Source organism: Aotus nancymaae, unplaced genomic scaffold, assembly GCF_030222135.1.
Source record: "Aotus nancymaae isolate 86718 unplaced genomic scaffold, 86718_ANA_hifiasm-v0.15.2.pri h1tg000011l, whole genome shotgun sequence".
In the NCBI taxonomy this organism is placed as follows: domain Eukaryota; kingdom Metazoa; phylum Chordata; class Mammalia; order Primates; family Aotidae; genus Aotus; species Aotus nancymaae.
The window spans coordinates 45,190,792-45,210,541 of record NW_026988422.1 but is presented as its reverse complement, the minus strand read 5'-3'; the positions used below and the strand labels follow the sequence as shown (position 1 = coordinate 45,210,541).

At 40.1% G+C, this 19,750-nt stretch overlaps 1 protein-coding gene across 3 annotated transcripts in view; it reads right to left on the bottom strand.

Annotated features, from left to right (window-relative positions):
* Positions 1 to 19,750, bottom strand: part of PRKCH (protein kinase C eta) — a 237,209-nt gene that overhangs the window by 146,322 nt on the left and 71,137 nt on the right. The window contains exon 1 of one of the 3 annotated variants that reach the window (XM_064374910.1): positions 8,122 to 8,788. The exons of 1 other annotated variant lie outside the window; for it this stretch is intronic. In XM_064374910.1, the coding sequence (XP_064230980.1) occupies positions 8,122 to 8,162 (41 nt within the window). In that variant the 5' untranslated portion in view covers positions 8,163 to 8,788. Of the gene's footprint in view, positions 1 to 8,121; positions 8,789 to 19,750 lie in introns of those variants that run through there. One more of the 3 variants, XM_064374911.1, reaches the window with a different exon arrangement.

Below are 19,750 nucleotides of genomic sequence, written 5' to 3'. Positions count from 1 at the left end.
CTGTCAAATATAACAGAGACATCCAGTAAGATGGGGGCTAGAAACTGCTTACTGGATTTGGCAATATAGATGCCCTGAGTGATTTTATCAAGCTCTACTTGAGCAGAACAGTAGTGAGGGAAGCCAGAGAGTTTAAGCAGCAGCTGGAGGAGAAAACAGAAGGGAATGAAGTGAAGAATTAGTATGTAGGCTGTATGCTAACACATCTGGATGAAAAAGAGGAAATGAATTAGAAAGTACCCAAGGGAATGCTGAAAAGATTTTTAGGAGGAGGCATGGCCATGTTTGCAGATCAGAAAAAGAAAAGGAGAAAGAAGAAAATGGAGAAGTTAAAGAACGGGAAGCAAAGTTTGTGAGGAAGCACAGATCTTTAGCAAAATCGAGGACAATTATCCTCTGGAACAGAGGCTAAGAACTGAGGATGGGTGGGAATGCAGATAAAGTCAGAAGCAGGGTGTAGTTAAGGGAAGTCACACTTGATGCAATTTTCCTGATCAAGTAGGATCTAAGCCACCTGCTTAGAACAAAGGCCCAGGGTACATGGCCAGGGCTTGAAAAGAATGATGAAGATTAAGTCATCACTGAAGGGAATGATAGAAGGAGCTGGGGGTGTTGAGGACCACCACTCAGAATAGAGGCCATGGGTTTGTAGTTGTTGTTTGAGGCCTCCAAAGGGAGAGTATGAAACAGAACCAAACGCAGCAGCATGGTCACAAGAAAGACTGCAGAGAAAGGAGAGGTACACTTTGTAATTAGGAAGTGTCTGGGCAAGAGAGAAGCAGGGGCTGAGTAGAAAGCTGGTGAGATGCAGATAAAGAACGTTTGTCAAGAAAGTTGGCTGTAAAGGGGAGAAACAGGATGGTGGCTGAGGATACTACAGTCAGGTGAAGAATTTTTTTCTTTCTAAATCACCACAGGAGAAGCAACCAAAGGAGAGCATGGGACTGAACAAAGTGTGGTCAGACCAGGTAAATGAACATGCAAGAATGTGTTAAGAGGCCAGAGAAGGATGGATCCACCCAGGAAAAGGTGCAGCTTCTGTAGGAAGAGAGGTTCCCTGGCAGCCAGGAGAAAGGAAGAAAAGAGATGGCCACACTGAGGGACAGCAGGCACATAGAGATGGCAGATCTTGCAGGAGTTTCTCAGCAGAGTAAGAGAAACAGAATGTGAGTGGGAAAAAAGTGGGAAGGGGCTTTCACGTGTAAAAGTTTTGTAATTGTTGAGAAACCAACACAAGAAGTATGCTTCAATTTTTGCTAAATATCTGCTTAATACCAAGAATTTATATGCCATGGGTCCAGCAGCACCATCCAATCATCTGTGAGATGATTGCTCAGGTCAGGCACTGGCACAGCAGGCATGAAGGAATAATAAAGGGTCAAGTGATCCCTGGGCATCACTGAGTTAGCACTGCAGGGATTACCCCACAGTCTGGGCTAGAGAGAGCACTGAGTAGATAAGGAGGAGCTTATGGTTCAGATAAATTAGTAGAGGCCAGGTTCAAGTCATATGGGTTTGGTTGAAGTAACATAAAGATGGAGTAATAGAAAAGTAACCCATGTTTGAGATCCAATTTGGGTCTTTTTTTGTTTGTTCTATTTTCATTTTTCTACTTGTGTTTTTAAAAATTTTCCATGTTTGTGTTTAACTTTAACATATATATATATATATATATATATAAAATATAACTGTTTTAATGTCCTTATCTGCTAATTGTAACATCTGTGTTAGTTCTGGGTCTGTTTTGATTGATTTGCTCCTATTATGGGTTGTATTTTCTTGCTTCTTTGTATGTCTGGTAATTTTTGGTCAGATGCCAGACATTGTGATTTTTTTCCTATTGATAGTTTTGTTTTTCTATAAAATCAGCTTTGATCTGGGACACAGTTAACTATTACTTAGAAATAGTTCGACCCTATTTGTTCAGATCTTGCTTTTTAGATTTGTTAGGTAGACTAGAGCTATGCTCAGTTGGGCTAGTTATTCCCCACTAAGATGTGCAAGGCCCTTCTATGTACTCTATCCAATGCTCCATGACTCTTGAAGTTTTCCAGTCTGGTTGGTAGGCAGAAGCATTATTCCTGGCCCTATGTGAACACCAGAAACAGTTATCTTTGCTCCTTTTGAATGGTTCTTTCCCCAGACTCAGGCAGCTTCTTTACACTGATCAGTTCCTTAGTTGACTACTCAAAGTTGGGATAATTTTGTAAACCTCCAGAGTTATCTCTTGGTGCACCTGCCTCTTCTCTGGTACTGTATCCCATGATCCTTAGTGGCCTTAGTCTCTCTGGACTCTCAGATCCATGCCCTCAACTCAGGGAGTCTGTTGGGTTCCACATGGTTCCCTTTTCCTGTACTATGGCTTGAAAATTCTTTTAAGGCAGTTTGAAAAGACTCATAGGTCTCACCTAATTTGTTTCCTATCTCTCAGTAATCACTGGCCTTTGTTGTCTGATGTATCCAGTGTCTTATAAATCATTGTTTTATTTATTTTGTCCATATATTTTTTTTCACATGGGAAGATAAATCTGATACTTGTTTCAGCATCTTGGCCAAAAATAAAGTCTCCCTATAGGTTTTAAACTGAAAAATCCAATAACTATCCCATTAGTTTAAGGCCTAATAAATACATGTGTGGCTGACTGGAACAGGGGTCCTCAAGTGTTAACTGCCTGCCCTGTCCATTGTTTTATGTGACGAGTTACTCTACATCATGCCATAATCATCCATCAACACCACTCCTATCTTGACCACTGAGGAGGGCAAGGAACATGAACCAAAGATACATGTAAAGGATGGGCATGAAGGTGGTGGCCTCTGAAGTAGCTCAAAGCTTTGCATGGTGAAGACACCCTCTGTTGCATGGGATGGTCTCTTGGAAGTCACTGGGGCTCAGTCCTTGCTGAGTTCTGATGCACTTCCCTAGAGTCCGACTGGATACCCAAGCTTGGAAGTCCTGACATCCAAATGACTGAAGGCCTAAAGAAAAGATAGCATCCATGATATCTCATGTTTTCCGTTCCTTTGCAATTATCCTCATTTTCAAAACTCATCCGTGCACAGTTCTTCTTGGCAGGCTTCATGAGCCCAAGGGATACAGCCATTCACATGGTTTGGAATTAGCCAGGCACATTGGTCAGTGTTGATAATGCAAGGTGATCAGAACAGTACGAAATGTGACCATCCAAGGGACCTGGCGGTGATGGCTATGTTTGTGTGTAGCTACCACAACAGGGATAGAGGGCAGGTGCATTGGCTACAGATGATGCTTATCTTTGAAATTAGAAGAAAAAGGAAGCTCTGGGAGAGGGGAAAGAGCATCCAATAATATGTCGGGGACTGCAGGAGTAATTTAGCCATACCAGTGCTCTCTGCCTCACTCCGTGGGCCATAATTGGTGCTGGAAGCAAGAAGCAAATACGTAGTTAGACTCCATCCACCAGGATCACCCCCAATTCCCCTAGAATCTAGGGCCTAGAGAAAAAGAGCCTTTAACAGGATGAAACCTGTCAGACTACCCAGGAGCAGCTAAGCCTAGCATCAGCCCATTGGATTTATATTACCCTACAGGCAGGCAGCATGGAGCAGAGTAAAAAGATTAACCCAAATCCACTCATGTTAATCAACTGTCAACACATGTTCCCACTTCACATGCAACAAAATTGTAATTTCACCTTCAAAACGCACAAGAGATATTTTAATTAATAATCAAAAACTGGATTTAAAATAGATTTAACATAGCACCATTTTTAAGAACGGAGTAGTGGTGAAGTCCTAACTGAAAAAACCTAACAAGCAAACAAAACCTCCTCACAGACTCAAGAGATGCCATCTGGTCATTCAAAGACAACAAGCCTGTAAAATTAAGACCATAAAAGTCAACATACACTTTAACTTATAATTGAGAAGATAATTTAATAAATTTAAGGCAAATATCTGGGAAAAAGGCCAAATGCTGTAAAAGTACAAAGGCCAAATGCCATAAAAATACATGGTGAACCAACTCCACTTATTAGTGAATAAATAACAAAATAAACAACTACAGCCACTCCAAATTGATAGGCAGCACTTGATCAGGTCATCAGGCTGGTGGCCAAACCTAACAAGCTCCTAGTAACAGGAGGAAAAGGCAGACAACAGGGGCTAACGCAGCCTGACAATGTACAATGCTGGTCCTGGCACTTACCATTCAATCTCTAGAGATAAGAAATGAATAAGTAGCATATACAATCTGCTTTTAAAACATTCCTTTTTCCTAGGACCTAGAAACACCTTATAAATATTAACTCATTCTTTTCTTTTTTAGACAAGGTCTCACTCTGTCACTCAAGCTGGAGCACAGTGGCACAATTATGGCTCACTGCAGTCTCTAAACTCTGGGCTCAAGCAATCCTCCTGCCTCTCAAGTAACTGGGAATACAGGAGCATACCACCATGCCTGGATTTTTTTTTGTGGTGGGGTAGAGATGCTGGCATCTCACTATGTTGCCCAGGGTGGTCTTGAACTCCTGGACTCAAGCAATCCTCCTGCCTCGGCCTCCCAAAGTATTGGGATTACAGGTCTGAGCCACTACAACTCATTTATCTTAACAGAACTACAGGGAGAAGGTTCTGATTGCATTTCTATATTTGTACTAAAAGAATCACCCAGAGTAGGGGATGGGTTTCAAACATACCCTAAAGAGCAATTCCTTGGGCCACAGAACCCCCGATTCCTTTTCTGTTATCTACCAGCATTCCCATGGAGTACCCATGGCAGTGGACATGCCCATGAACAGGGCTGTCTATGCCCACAGTCACCACCCCCATGGTCCAGTTGGTCCTCACCAGGAGAGGCAATGTGGTGGCATCAATTAGCTGGACCCTGAAGCAGTGGCTTGCGAAAAGGTAAGACATTGGCTCTGGTGGGCAGATTAAGAAATCAGACAACATATTTCCTGTGGCCCAGTGAGCAGAAAACTGGCAAAGCAGCACATAACACACCTTCCCTACCTGGCCCTGGAATTCTCTCTTACCCACAGCTTTACGGACAATAGCTCCTACCAAAAACACCTAGAAACACACACCAGTATGTACATGACACCTCCTAGAATATGACTTCTATCCTATGATGTTGAATAGCTGTCTAGGATTTGAAGCAATGGTTGAGAAAGGGGGCTTCTGTAATCACATTTTTCCAGTGTCTTTTAGATGATTCACTGCCAAGTACATGGAAGTAAATGGGGCATCGATTTCCTTCCAAAGTGGGTGGAAACATAGTTTACATCAAATCCTAACATACAGGGAACATAGTTTCCCTATGTATGAAACATAGATGATTCACCGCCAAGTACGTGGAAGTAAATGGGGCACGGATTTCCTTCCCAAGTGGGTGGGAACACAGTTTGCATCAGATCCTAATACAACACTTTGTGGGTGTGTGCTCGTGTGCATAAGCTCATGTAACCTTCACAGCAACTCTGGGAGTAGGTATCATTAGCCCCTTGTTTTACACATAAGGCAACCATTGCTTAAGGTCACGCAGCTAGGAAGAACAGGCTGCAGAACCAGGTCCGTCGGATCCAAAGCTGATGACCTTCCCCCACCCACCCCACTATCTCCAGCACAGCTAGAGATCCTTAATAGCAATTCCCAGGAAATTTTAACTGTAAGGATTAACATTGACATGAGAAGTTAACTTTTTGAGGGCATTCAGGGAACGGTAGGCATCGCTAAAAGTAAACCTATTATCTGAAAGCAGGCTAAACTTCTGATCCAAACAAATTGAAAAAAATGAAGAGATTTCTTTCCCCACCATGCCCCCGAAAACTCTCCAAAACAGTGAGACCCTATACTACCCAATACCCAGAGTGGGAGTGCTGCTGAGTAGGATGGGATGTTGAACGGTTCAAGAGAGACGCCTTTACAGTATTCCATGAAGGGAACGTATTTTCAGTTTTGACTCCAGTAAAGAAGTGATCCTTCTCACTAAAACGTGTTTCAAAGTCCCCCCAAGGCCACTGAACACTGTCCAGTAAACACACAGGACAAATGCTCAGATTCAGGATTGCAAACTGAGCCCAGAGAAGGAGGCATAGAGGTGTGAAGTCGGGAAATTCAGACAACAGGGGATGTAGGGCACTGGAGAACCCTGCCCTGTCTAAGGAGTTCAAGTTAGAAAACCTCAGAAGCATTCTTCTATGCTGCACACAAAGCAAAACTGGTCTATAGGCTGATTTCAGCCCATAGGTAGTCTGTAATCCCTGGTTAGAGAAAGACAGAGGCACAGACACACAGACACAGCCAGCATGCAGTCAATATTCTGCATATTAGACAAAAGGCTCCATAAAGGCTGTACTTAAGTGTCACCTTCAAGCATTCACAGAGGTGAAGACCAAGAACGTAGGAATTAAATATCTCAAATGAGGACGTGTAACACCCGAGGAAGCTGCATGGAAAAGCTGTGACAGCTCCCAGACACATGTGAGCAGGGCCCTGAAGCTGTTCCTTCCACACCCTGGCTGAGTGTCCCCACCAGGTCCTCAACAGGAGGGGCTGGAAGGGAACATCAGAGCCCTATGGAATTGTCATTCCTTAATACGTTTAACAAAATCAACATGGTTTCCTCCCAGAGTTAAGCTTCAGTTTGGTCAATGGATTCTTTCTGAAGCCCTAGGTTAGAACCCCTCCAAGCATTGCTATGTTCTCCTGTGCCTGGGTGGATCCCAAGGAGCCATTAGATAAGATGGTGGTATTAGACATGCAGTCCCGCCTTTAGAATGGTAGGGTATTTGGACTTACATATGAGTTACTATCCCTTTCATAATAAATACATTATTCATTTTACAGAGACACCTGAACTCATCATCTGAGTATTAACTACTAAAATCCCCATAATCCTAAGATTTAGATAGGTAAACTAAATGGTCAGAGCATCAGAATAGCCTCTGATGAACAGAATAACCACTTTTAAATCAGTCCCTTCTCTAACATCTCCCTGCTTTGCCTGAACCCAGGAGGTGGAGGTTGCGGTGAGCCGAGATCGTGCCATTGCACTCCAGCCTGGGTAACAAGAGCAAAACTCCATCTCAAAAACAAACAACAACAAAAAAAACTACCCTATTCCTGCCCACCATGTAAATGGCTGTTGTTCTCTCTTTCTCTGTAGCAAATAATCCCATAATTCAAGCTGTGCTATAAAAATCAGCCCCAGATCAAAAAGTGAGATCTTGTAGTGGATGCAGGAAGTCATGAAACTGACTGATTCGCTGCTCCAATCACAGCAAACCCCTGACAGAGTAAATCTGGGATGTCAGGTCCATCACTAACAAAGAGGAGACCAATACTGATGGAGCCATGCCTGCCTATTAGAAAAACTCAGGAAATCTTCAAATCTTTCTGCAAAAAAACCCTGTTCAGGACAATGCTGAAAAGTCATCATGAAGTGGAAGCTGTTACCAAGCTTTCAAATCAGTCAGAGAAACACATACTGAGTTATGTGATCCGTTCTTGGTTCTAAGAATTAGCACGCAGATGCCACTGGAACCCAAACACTGATAAATATAAGATGAAACAAATTTCCTTTCACAATTTTTGTTGCCATTTTAAAACACAGAATACTAATCAAATCTTTTTAAAGGTATATACTACGAAAAAATTGTGGCTCGCATTTTAACTGGAACTACTTTCAATTGCCTTTTCCTGGTCTCAGTTACCCCAGGAAAAAGGAAATGCCTGTAACTTGTCTCCACTCTAACAGTTGAGGGGCGGCAAAGCCAACATTCCCATCCTGATTTTATCACTTTCAACCCTGGCTTGAGTCTTCACATTAGCACTGAGTGTCTGTAGACATTAACAAGGCCTGTGGCTTTTGAGTCTCATTTGCCCCCCTAACAATGCAAAAACTGTAACCTGACCCTCATCATAGCAGTTTAAAAGGTTCTTAAAAGAACACATTTGGGGTTTTTGTCAACTCTTAAAAGACTACACCTAAGCAATACATTCCCGTATACATTTTTTCTCCGTGTGTGTGTTTTTCAACTAGCAAATCTCTCAACCACCAAAACTTTACCTTAATCAAGTTAGGCACAATTTAGGACACAACAGGGGTCTCCAAACATTAGAATCAGCCAAGGTACTTACCTAAATTCTGTTTTCTTGGTCTCTTCCCTAGAGATTCTCATTCAGACTGGGTCCTGAGAATCTGTATTTTTCAAAATTCTCAAGTAATTTCATTCCTTTAAAACAGATCCTCTTGGCATTTCATATTTTTTGAAGATCCTGTTCTCAGTACTTGGTAAATCCCAAATCTTAGGACTCACATAATGGAAGCATCCACATTTACATGAAACAAGAAATAGCATCAAAATTCAATAAGAAATAACCTTCCAAAAGTTACATATTAAGTCTCTACAAGGTACCCAGACTGAGCTCCAACCTACTTACCTCTCCAGTTATTTGGTAGAGATATATCACTAACATTTATTAAAACTCCTCAACAAATGACAGTTCACAACTAGCTCAAGAACAGAAGATTTGGCCAGGCATAGTGGCTCACATCTGTAATGCCAGCACTCAGGGAGGCCAAGGCATGTGGATCACTTGAGGTCAGGAGTTTGAGACCAGCCTGGTAAACATGGTGAAATCCCATCTCTACCAAAAATACAAAAATTAACCAAGCATGGTGCTATATGCCTGTAATTCCAGCTACTCAGGAGACTGAGGCAGGAGAATCACTTGAACCTGAAAGGCAGAGGTTGCAGTGAGCTGAGACTGTGCCACTGCACTGCAGCCTGGGTGACAAGAGTGAGATTCTGTCTCAAAAAAAAAAAAAAAAATTCCAGCCGTGCCGAAATTTTCTGACTATATTTTAGATGGGTGAAGTGCTCAAATAAGAGTAATTTCTTAATAATCCATAACTAGAACCAAACTACAGCTAATTATATTTAGCAGTGCATGGACTTGTTATAGATTTCCAGACAGTTAATTTGAACTCTTAATGCTTATTAAGCTGGGAGTTGGCTCCTAATTTAGCTTGGAACAAAAAGAAACCATGATGGAATTCACAAAACTGGAGAAAGTCGTTATCATGAATTTGGAATGGTTTCTGCTTTAGTAAAATATATCAAGTCATAAATAGATGTGATGCTGTGCTTTTCAAGCCCCTAAAGGGGAAAGATATGTTCAGTGAGCCAAATGGTAAGCCAGCACCAAATGAAAGTGTGTTACTTAAGTAACAAGGGTATGCTCTTGAAGAGGGAAGTAACATTAGCAGGGTACCAAAGTTGTGCCAACAACCATGTGGGCACCTGCCCTGACCTCAAGGCCCAGCTACACTCCTCTCCATGCTGCAATCCTTACAGTTTTTGTACTTCCTGTTCCCTCTTCCAACAGACAGATGCAAGGTCCGCTTCCTCCCTTTCTTCAGACCTCTGGCTCAAATAACACCTCATCAGAGGGGCCTTCCCTGGCCACCTGATTTGAACAAAACAGCATACACATAGGCTCCATTTCTGTCCCCTTACTCTGTCTTATTTTCTCCATAGCATGTACCACCTGTGGAGGTACATATTATGTTAACCTTTCTAATTGTTTATGTCTCCACATACACACCAAATTTTGAGTTCTGTGAGAATAAACCAGTGTCACTAGAAAGTAGATAAATACACACATGCATGAATATATACATTCATTACATAGTTTTCTACATAAATACTCTGTGGGTGGGTGGGTAGGTGGGTGGCTGGGTGGGTGGATGGATGGATGGATGGATGGATGGATCCACTAAACCTAAGTGGTGATAACATACAAGTATGCTTGACCCAGTACATTTTGTAAACAAATGAAAATTCCTAGAGGTGGCAACTGATTTTCTTCAAAATGCTATGAGAACTAAGTTTCTACTTACAAAATCTAAGACAGCCTCTGACATATACAAAGAATGTGTCTGTAACCTCAGCCACTGTTGTCCATGCCCCATACTCCCCTTCAATTTCCTGCAGCGGGTCATCCACTGCTGACTTGAGAGCCAAACAGAAATCTCAAGACACCAGGATGAAGGAATGATGCTGAAGACAAGTTTCATGGGAGAAGAGAAGAAACAGGTCTTCCTACCTCCCACCTGTCCACTGACACGGGGTGTTACTAGGGAAAGCATAGGAAAAGGGTTACCAAAGCAAGAGGCCTGGAAAACAGAAACTCTACTGTCTTGTTCATTTGAAACAAAAGAGCAGAGAGATAAGGGGTTGCTGGAAATAAAATGGTAGTATAACGAAAACAGATGCCGGAGCAATTAACTTTTCTATCAAAAAATTAAATCATTCTTGTTTTACCCAAACCTCAGTTCCATGAAGAGAATACTACATCACTATAATTTCAAGGAAAAAAGAATGAAGCTTAAAAAAAACTAACAAATGAGTCAGCCTCTGTTTTTCGAGAACCTTAAAACTTTTGTTTACAGAAGGAGAGTGTTAGGCAGTGAGCGCCATAGAAATGTGTCTCCTGAGGCTCTGTCCATAGATCTTGAGCTGTTTTTGAGGTTCAGTTTTTAGTGCTTACAGCACTGACCGCTTGCTCAGAAGCATTGTGATGGCCTTGTTCTGCTCAAATCAAGCAAAGGTTTAGCATGAAGCTATCTGTAAGAGGTAGCTCTAAAGCTAGAAACCACCATAGGCTTCTGAGTTGTTTTGGTGTCACTTCCTGACCTTATTTTTATGAGGACAGGCTTATAACAAAAACTGGCTGAGAAAGTACCTTGCCCAGTAAAAATAATCAGAAACAAAAAGAATGATAGTTTCAAAAAAATGACAATTAATTCTGTCACTGTATCACCTAATTGTACATATTTTTTTTCTGATTATAACATACAAAAATATGTGTCAGTTCCTTCTCCCTGTGGTCATTAAAATTTAAAGCACTGGGCTTTTGAAAGAACATTTAAAAAGATTAACCTAGAAATTGTAAAATATTTTGGTCTGTGGACTCCTTTATAGTCTTAAAAAATATTAGGACTCAAAGAGTTTTAGTTTGTATGGGTTCTATTGATATTTGTCAAATTAGGAATTTAAATGGAGACATTTAAACATATTTTTTCATTTACTAAAAACAAGAACAATTCCATTACATGTTAGTATAAACATTTTAATAAAAGATAACTACATTTTCAAACATCCCCCCAAAGATGAAAAGAGTGGCATTTATTTTACAATTTGTAAATCTCTTTAATGTCTGACTTAAAAGACAGCTAGATTGTTATACCTGCTTCTGTGGTCAATCCATTGCAATGTTCTAGCTGAAATACATGAATACTCCAGCCTCAGACAGAGTAATTTTTAGATTTTAATAGATTTTTTGGATAATTGCAGATATTCTTAATACTACATAACATTAAATAAGCAGTAGTTTCTCAAAAGTTGGTTGCAACATAAAACTGTATCAATGAACTTTTCCTACTGTTACATTAAAATGTAACAGTACCTACCTTAAAAGCTTTCAAGGGATCCTTGACCCATACATGATTTTATAACATCTCATATTGGCCATGTGAAAATATGTGTTCACTGAATCATTGGAAGTCATCTTCTAAATGCTGACATATCTCATAATGCAATTTTTAAAAATTACAATTGTTAATAACAACAAGCTCATGAGAAAAGACTAAGTACTGGGAAGTTGTTAAGCTCGCAATGGTGGATATAAACTTTCCAAAATTCTAATTATGGTTTGAAGGTTCTGATTTTATCACTGGCACCAAATACTTGCATTTGTTTTCCTTGAAGTAACAGGCTCAGTTCATTTGTTTTTTAGAAAACGTCTGACAAATTTGCAAGTACCATAGTATGGTTTGTCTGTCATTTTTTCAAATTAAAAATGGTGTTCCATGCAAAAAGTGGCTAGCTCAGCTAACAATTTAATCACACAAGTGCCTTTCCTTGAGATATGATGGTATTTCAGTATGAAGTAGAAATGCTTTCAGCATATTTCCCATTTTGTCACACAGAATGTTACAAAGATACATAGTCAAGGGTTGAGCATAACATGAAAAATGTTTACTGTTCCATCAAAGACATTCTTAAGTGAAAATAGCTCTTTTCCTCCTGCAAGTGACCATCAAGAATACAATGATGACTTTATAGTTTGGTGCCATGGTTTTACCCACCATTTCTCTTTTGCACCATTGGGGCAAATGTCAAACAGTGGGGGAGGGGGGGGAAGGATGAATCACATCTTCGTATTATAAGGAAAAAAGTTTTGAACTGAAGACTTCCTGAAAATATGTCTGGAACTCTCAGAAATCTGCAGGCTCTCACTTTGAGAACGAATTTGAAAATTTCCAACAAAGCCACCACTTAGTTTTTTTCATTCATAGTCAGTCAAAACAAGAGAAGTAGGTACAGTGAAGCCAATGATGACTGGGGTATAAATAGGCAAATATAGCTATCATACCACCCTATGCTGAACTCACTGATTGTATATTTATCTTCTGAGTTCTAACTGAAGATGTACATTAAGAGAACCTACTGACAGCAAAACTTGAGCAAATCTTAAACTCAATCTGCGTAGAGCTTTCTGGCCCATTCATGCCTGATTTCTGAGAATGCTGCACCTTTCCTGGGTGAATGTTGGTCCTCAGGTTTAAGGAGGAGGAACCCAAGGGAAGCCTTGCAAAAGGACATCATCCCCAAAGATAAGACTCTACGGAGGGTGGGATTATACTACCCTGAGGACAGTTTTCCTCTAAGATGAAATAAAGAAAAAAAAAAACAACTAAAATGCTGTCCCCCACAGTCCTCTAGATAGCTGGATGGTATAGAAAAATCTTGTACCTCAGCACTGCAATCTGAGCTTGTGTCTGGGCTCTGCCACTTACTATCTAGGAAAGACCGTAGCAAATTAGCATCTCTGAGTCTGGTTTCCATTTGCATACTGAGAATCACACCAGCCTCAGAAATTTGTTATAGAGAGAAAATGAAATAATGTAAGCATGGTATGAACACGTAGAGGTACTCAATTACTAGGTAAGAGACTATCCTCTACCAGAAAATAAAATAAAATGAGGGCTCCCAGTGCTATTTGCTAAATTACAAGACTACTCCAATGTCTGGTCCTAAGAAAGCATTCAACAAATGAGCTGGATATTATGGAGAAGAGGAGTGAGCCAATATGCCATGGGATAATTAGTCTCAATTCTTTAAAAACATCATTTGTCCCTTTCTAGTTCCTCTTCTCTATTCCCGTGATTTCTTTCTTTCTCTCCTTCCCTGTCTTCAGCCTGATAGCCACAACTGCTTAAACCAGCAAAACACACACACAAAAACTAAAGTGGCCACTCATTCTTCAGGCTAATATGCCAAAAGAATAAATTTTTTTTAAAGTTAAATTTTTAAAAAATTTAATCAACAAGTTGTCACCAGGCTTGAAATCCGAGAAAGGGATGCTGTAAATCAACTACCAGCAGAGATCCACTTTTTCTCTTGAAAAATGACATGCATCAGAAGTGTTAGATACAGTGGGTAACTGTGGGCTGCAGCTTCAAAGCAGTAACACACGCTTCATCTGCCTGTTGGTCCATGTGCCACAGTGATTTAGCGGAGAACATTATTTGTAAATCAGTGGGTTTGACACAAGAAATGTGAGCTAAAAACTGAGGCAGTGGTACAAAAAGAAAAGATCAGATTCTTATTCTGCACCATTGTGCACTACCTTAGTAGAGAGAAAAAGCAGATGCCAAAATTCAAGTGCCTTCCCATCGTCTGCCCAGGAGAAATGTATATCCGTTACAATTTATATATTAAATGTCTCTAATAAGGGAACAATTCAAGGTTTTAACAGAAGTAAAGGGCCTTTTTTTCTAAAGAAGCTTCAAATTCACAAATAACAGGTTCTTTGTCAGGGTTTTGTTTTTGAAGAAGCTTTTCTTCCCCCAAAACTGGTATAAATTAGAATACATTTATGTTTGCTTCGGGAACTCTGCGGAAGTAACATGTACACCTAGAACTCTCGTCTTACTATCTTTATAAAGATACTTCTACCATTAATACTTCTGATTTACTTTATTCTTTTAGGAAACTATCTTAAAATTAAACTTTGCAACTGCAAGATGTTATGTAAGTGTTAGTAGGAGATGATCTACTTGTCATTCATTGTGAGTGAGAACTTTATGATGGAACAAAAGGAATTCTCTTACTCACATCTTCCTACCTGCAGTTTTTGACTCACAGCTTATTATTTATTTGGCACTTTAAAAAATCTTTCTGCAGCACTGCACTTTAGTCATTTAAAATTTTTAACTTACCTTTTCATAATACATAAAAATTGAGAATTACGGATGAAATATATACATTTAAAAACCCTCCAGCTTTAATTTGTAAATGAAAACAGGTAACATGTTCAAGTTCAAGCATCGTTTTGATGTCATAACCCAGATTCTGGTTTTTAAAAAGCAGATATTCTTGAAATGTGTCCTTTTATTTTACTTTTTAACTTATTGATGAAAATTTCAAACACATGCAAAAGTGGAATGGCATAATAAACCACATGCAACATATAACCATCACCCAGCTTCAGTAAACAACTCATGGCTAATCGGGTTTCAACTCTATTCCATCCCCTTTGCCCAGCTCTGCATTATTCGGAAGTAAATCCCAGATGTGGTATCATATCGTCAGTAAATATTTTTAAGTGTATTTCTAATGAATGTTCTTTTTGTTTTAAGCAACCACAATACCACAATCACACCTAAACAACATCAACAATTCCATAATATCATCACAGATCCAAGCACTGTTTCCATTTTTTCACTTGCCTCCTGGGAGTTAATGTTTCTTTTATAATTTGTCTTTGAATTGGGATAAAAGGTGGTCCATATATTGCAAATGATTAATAGGCCTCTCTCTTGTTATTTTGGTTCTTTCCTTTACTTTTTTCTTCCAATGTGTGGTAGAAGAAATCAAATCTCTTTTCCTGTAAAATTTTTCCACAGTCTGGATTTTGCTGATTACATCCCATGGTGTAATTTAAAATGCTCCTCTGTCCCCTGTATTTCTGCTAAACTGGTGGTTGGATCTGGAAGCCTGGCTGGACTCAGGCTTGATTTTTCGGCAAGACTACCTCAACTTCTTGGCAAGATCATCATGTGTGGGCTTCCCTCAGGAGACACATCACGTCTGGTTGTTGCTTTGTGGGCCAACCATTTAAGTGTGAGTTTCCCTGATTCCAAGCAAACTTAATTTACTGCAAATTATGTTCTCTTTGAATCATAAAATCTTACACCATATTTTTTAATAGCATAATAATGCAGCTACATCTTTTTGTCTTCATATAAGATGACGTCATACTTTCTTTCTGTTGTTTCTCTTCCAATTAAAGCAGTTATGAATTTCATTTAATGCATTTTCATCTGTTTACACTGTTTCAACCTATTCTTTTTTTTTTTTTTTTTTTTTTTTTTTTGCCACTCTGCTCTTCCAGTTAAAAACTAATCCAACATAGTGACAATCATAAACATGGCCACAATGTCAGCATCTAAAGGCTACATTAAAAATCCAGGGCTGTTTCATCACTACAATAATTTCAATTTGATCAGACTTCAGATCCAGTTCTTAGCTCCAGAAAGACTTAGTTAGAATGGAATAAAGATTGACATTAGGCAGATTTTTCAAAATAATAAATCACTTTTACTTCTGCCTCAGTACCTAGGGGAATTCTGATGGAGAGTGACAACACCTTTAACAAGATGAACAACAGTGAGGGGTTTCTGATCCAGTTGATAACTTTACACATTGAGATCTGTGAGAGACTTCCACAAAGCAATGATCGTAAAAGAGTTTTTCTTGATCTATCTAAGTTCAATGAAGACCCCTCACTATAGGTTTTGGGTAGGTTCATCTGTTCTTTTTACCCCAGCATTAAGCATAAACCTGTACACAGTACACTGTATCATCAAACTTTGAAGAAGCCACTGTTACCACCAATCCAAACATTACTTTTCAAAGTTTTTTGCGTTCTGTTCTTTCTTCAAACTCCATTATTGAACATTTTGGTGCCAATTTGGAAGATAGTAAACCATCTGGTGAAACAGTCCCTGGCATACAGCAAGCACTCAGATACTAATGCACAAGTAATATATTAGCAAAATGGGTGTTCGGTAAGTAAACCTTCAACATAGTTTTGGTTGGTTTGATAAATTATAATCTATGAGCCAAAGTCCTTAAATGCTAATGCTCCACAGAGCTACCTCTTTATCCATGTGCCTGTCTTCCACCTGGCACCTGGAGCTACATCTCAGGCCCAGGCATCTTTCCAAACTCCGGAATCTTATTTCCAATTTCTCCTGGACATTACAACTTAGATTTCCCACAAGCACCCCAAACTACACTTGTCCAAAGCTGAATTAATCATCTTCCCCCAGTTTCTACCCCTGTAGATGACTCTGAGGCACCATCTGAGCATCATCTGAGTCTCCTCTTTCTTCATCCCCCACATCCAATGGATTGCCACTTCCTACTGATGTTACTACATGAACATCTCTCAAAGCTGTCCCCCTCCTCTCCCTACATATTCCAACTTAATTCAGGTCCTAATAATCTTGCCCTGAGACAACCTTTTGAGTCTCTTTAATGGCTCTCCACACCTTAAATCTACTCTTATGAACTAACACCCCTTTCTCACCCTTGAACTTACTGCCACCAAATCAGATCTCTGCTTAAAACCTTTCACTGGTACCCCCATCGTTTCTAAAAGTGGTGTGAACGTGCAATTTGTTGTCTGACCTATCACCCTTTTGAAAGTGAACGGTGGCACTGTTGTATAATTATTCTGGTGTAACCAACAAACTCAGCCTGTCCTGAGAAAGCCCACACATAAGCCCTCCCAAATTTCTGGCCACATCCCACCATCTCACTCCCCCATCTTCAGCTCCTCCATAGCCCCCACATTTAGCACCTCCACACTCCTTTTCGCTTCTTGCACAAACTGTCTCCCCGTCTTGAACTCTGTTCCCCTCTAGGTATCGTCCTATTTATCATTCAGACTTGCTTTAAACATCACCTCCCCTGACAAGCTTTCTCTAAATCCTTCTAGCCAAATTGATTACATAGTCCCATGTGCATTGGACTTATTCCTGCCATGGGACCTGGCTCCCTGCAGTGCACACATAATATGTATCTGCCTTCCCTCCTATGAGCTCCTGTGAGAGCGTCTATGTCTTGTTCATCTTTATTTCTCCAGCATTTATGACGTGATTATAGGTCTGCACCCAGCATATTTTTCTCATATCATTTCTCAATTGTGTCTCACATTTAACAAAAATGTTTTTGCCTGAGCTAATTCAGTATTATTAATGAAAGATGAAAAAATGAGAGCGAATGAGTTAAGCAGCAGTTAGTAGGCCCAATACCAGTTCTGTATATCATAGACCACAGTTCAATTTAAGTAATTTTTTTTAAAGGAGAGCTTGGAGATTATAGAATGTGAGCTTATGGCAGAACCTCCATAGGAGATCATGAAAACAGGCATGGAGATCAGCCAACATTATGCCAGTCACTGTCCAAGAAATTCTTGAGGCTTCTTGTATAAAGTAAAGTCTTTTCTTTTTTTCTGAGACAAGGTCTCACTCTGTCACCCAAGCTGTAGTGCAGTGGCACGATCTCAACTCATTGCAACCTCCACCTCCCAGGCTCAGGCAATCCTCCCACCTCAGCCTCCCGAGTAGCTGATGCTAGAAAGTGTGCGCGACCACACCTGGTTAATTTTTGTATTTTTTTGTAGAGACGGTGTTTCACCGTGTTGCCCACGCTGGTCTCACACTCCTGAGCTCAAGTGATCTGCCTGCCTTAGCCTCTCCGAGTGCTGGGATTACAGGCATGAAACACCATGCCTGGCCTAAAATAAAGTCAATGTTAAGATCAAACAAACCTGCTGAGTATACAAGATGGTACCAGGGCAGGGATAGGGGAAATTACTGGGATCTCCTTGCTATGACAATAGGAACATGGAAATTAAAACCTCACTAACACACCTTCACATAGTACTTTATAGTTTGCAAAGTGCTTCCCTATCTATTATATCATCTGACCTTCAAGACAATCCTGTGAGACAGACTGAGGATCAGCCAACATTTCCTGAGCTTTGACAATGCCTCCGGGATGCCAGGACAATGCCCTTTTCATAGTCCAAAACACATTGGGCAGGCCTGACCTTACACTGCTTTTCCATGAAGGCTTTCAGTATCTAAGATGGGAACCAGAGCTCCAAATGTTCAACAGCCAACCTGTCATATTATGGCTTGGCATAATCTAAGGTGACTTCCAGGAGCAAGGCCAAGCTAGGGACATGCTCACAGTGCCGGGCCCAGGTTTCTGCCACAGCTGTGGCAGGCACATGGGGGTGGGGGGCTCCATTTCCTTCTTACTTAACACAAACAGAGAGGCAACCATCACGTCCTCTGCATGTGACAAGGGAGAGGTGTTTTAAAGGCAGCAGCAACGAGCAAGCTTAAGCTGAGCCCCAGTCTAGGAGACAAACTGAAAAAACAATGCACCCACAGAGACACAGAGAACAGATCTGGGGTTCCTAAAATACATCCCACCTATAGATTTCAACATTAAAATGTCAGCATTAGAAGTCTATTTCTCGTGGATAAAGCAGCTCTTCCAGCATCTTTTAAAATATGCAAACATACCTAAGAGGAGTAGAGGACTAAGACATCAATCTCTATCACTTTAGTGTGAATTAGCCTATGAATTCACTGTCTTCCTTATCAGCAACTCTTTCTGGACAGGAACCACTGGACTTCCTACTGCAGTAAGAGACAACTGTAGGCAGAAAGGACTAGCTTAAAGCAAAGGTGGAAGTGCCAAAGACAAACTCATCTCACAATTTTACCCAAGGTTAGCTCTGAAAGAAACGATTGCAATGACCTAGCAAGAACTCACCCCCAATATGACTTACTATTTCATTCTTCTTATCACTGAAACTAAGAAACAAATACAATGAGAACAACCAGATGTATTTGGTAAGCATTTATTCCTAGAGAGTTGGCATGGCTCTAAAAAAGTCATGTAATGATTATGGCACAGTCAGACCTGGTCTAACATGCATCACCTTACTTCACTGGTCCCTTATAACTTAATGCAGAGAGGTGATTCAGCTCATTCAGAATGTTACCCACTCCTCCTTCTGGCCTCTTTTCTCACTGTTGTGTTTCTTTCTACCATAGTTGATCCATGTTCTATGTGCATGATGATAATGTTTTATCAACAATGTTCCATAATACTACATTCATTTTATTTGACTAGGCTAGAAACAGACTCATTTTTCTCTGTACATAAAAGATACCAAGCAAAGCAAAAAGAGATGGAGTAATTGGAGCTCTCATATGTTGTTGGTAGGAGTGTAATAAAACCACTTTGGAAACCATTTGGTTTAACATACACCTACTTTATTACCCGCAATTCCACTCCTATGTAATCAACCAAGATAAATGAAAGTGTTATGTCAAGAAAAATTTATGTGTAAGAAGGTTAATAAAACCATTGTTCATAATAAACAAGAACAGGAAAAACCCCAAAAGTCCGCCAAGAGGAGAATAGGTAAACAAATAGGTGCTACATTCATATAATGGGATTTTACTCAGAAACAAAGTGAAAAAAATACTGATATAGACAATGATATGAATCTTCCTGAAAGTATGCTGAGTGAAAGAAACCAGACACAAAAGAGAACATAGGTATATTTCCACCTAAATGACCTTCTAGAGTAGGTAAAACTAACC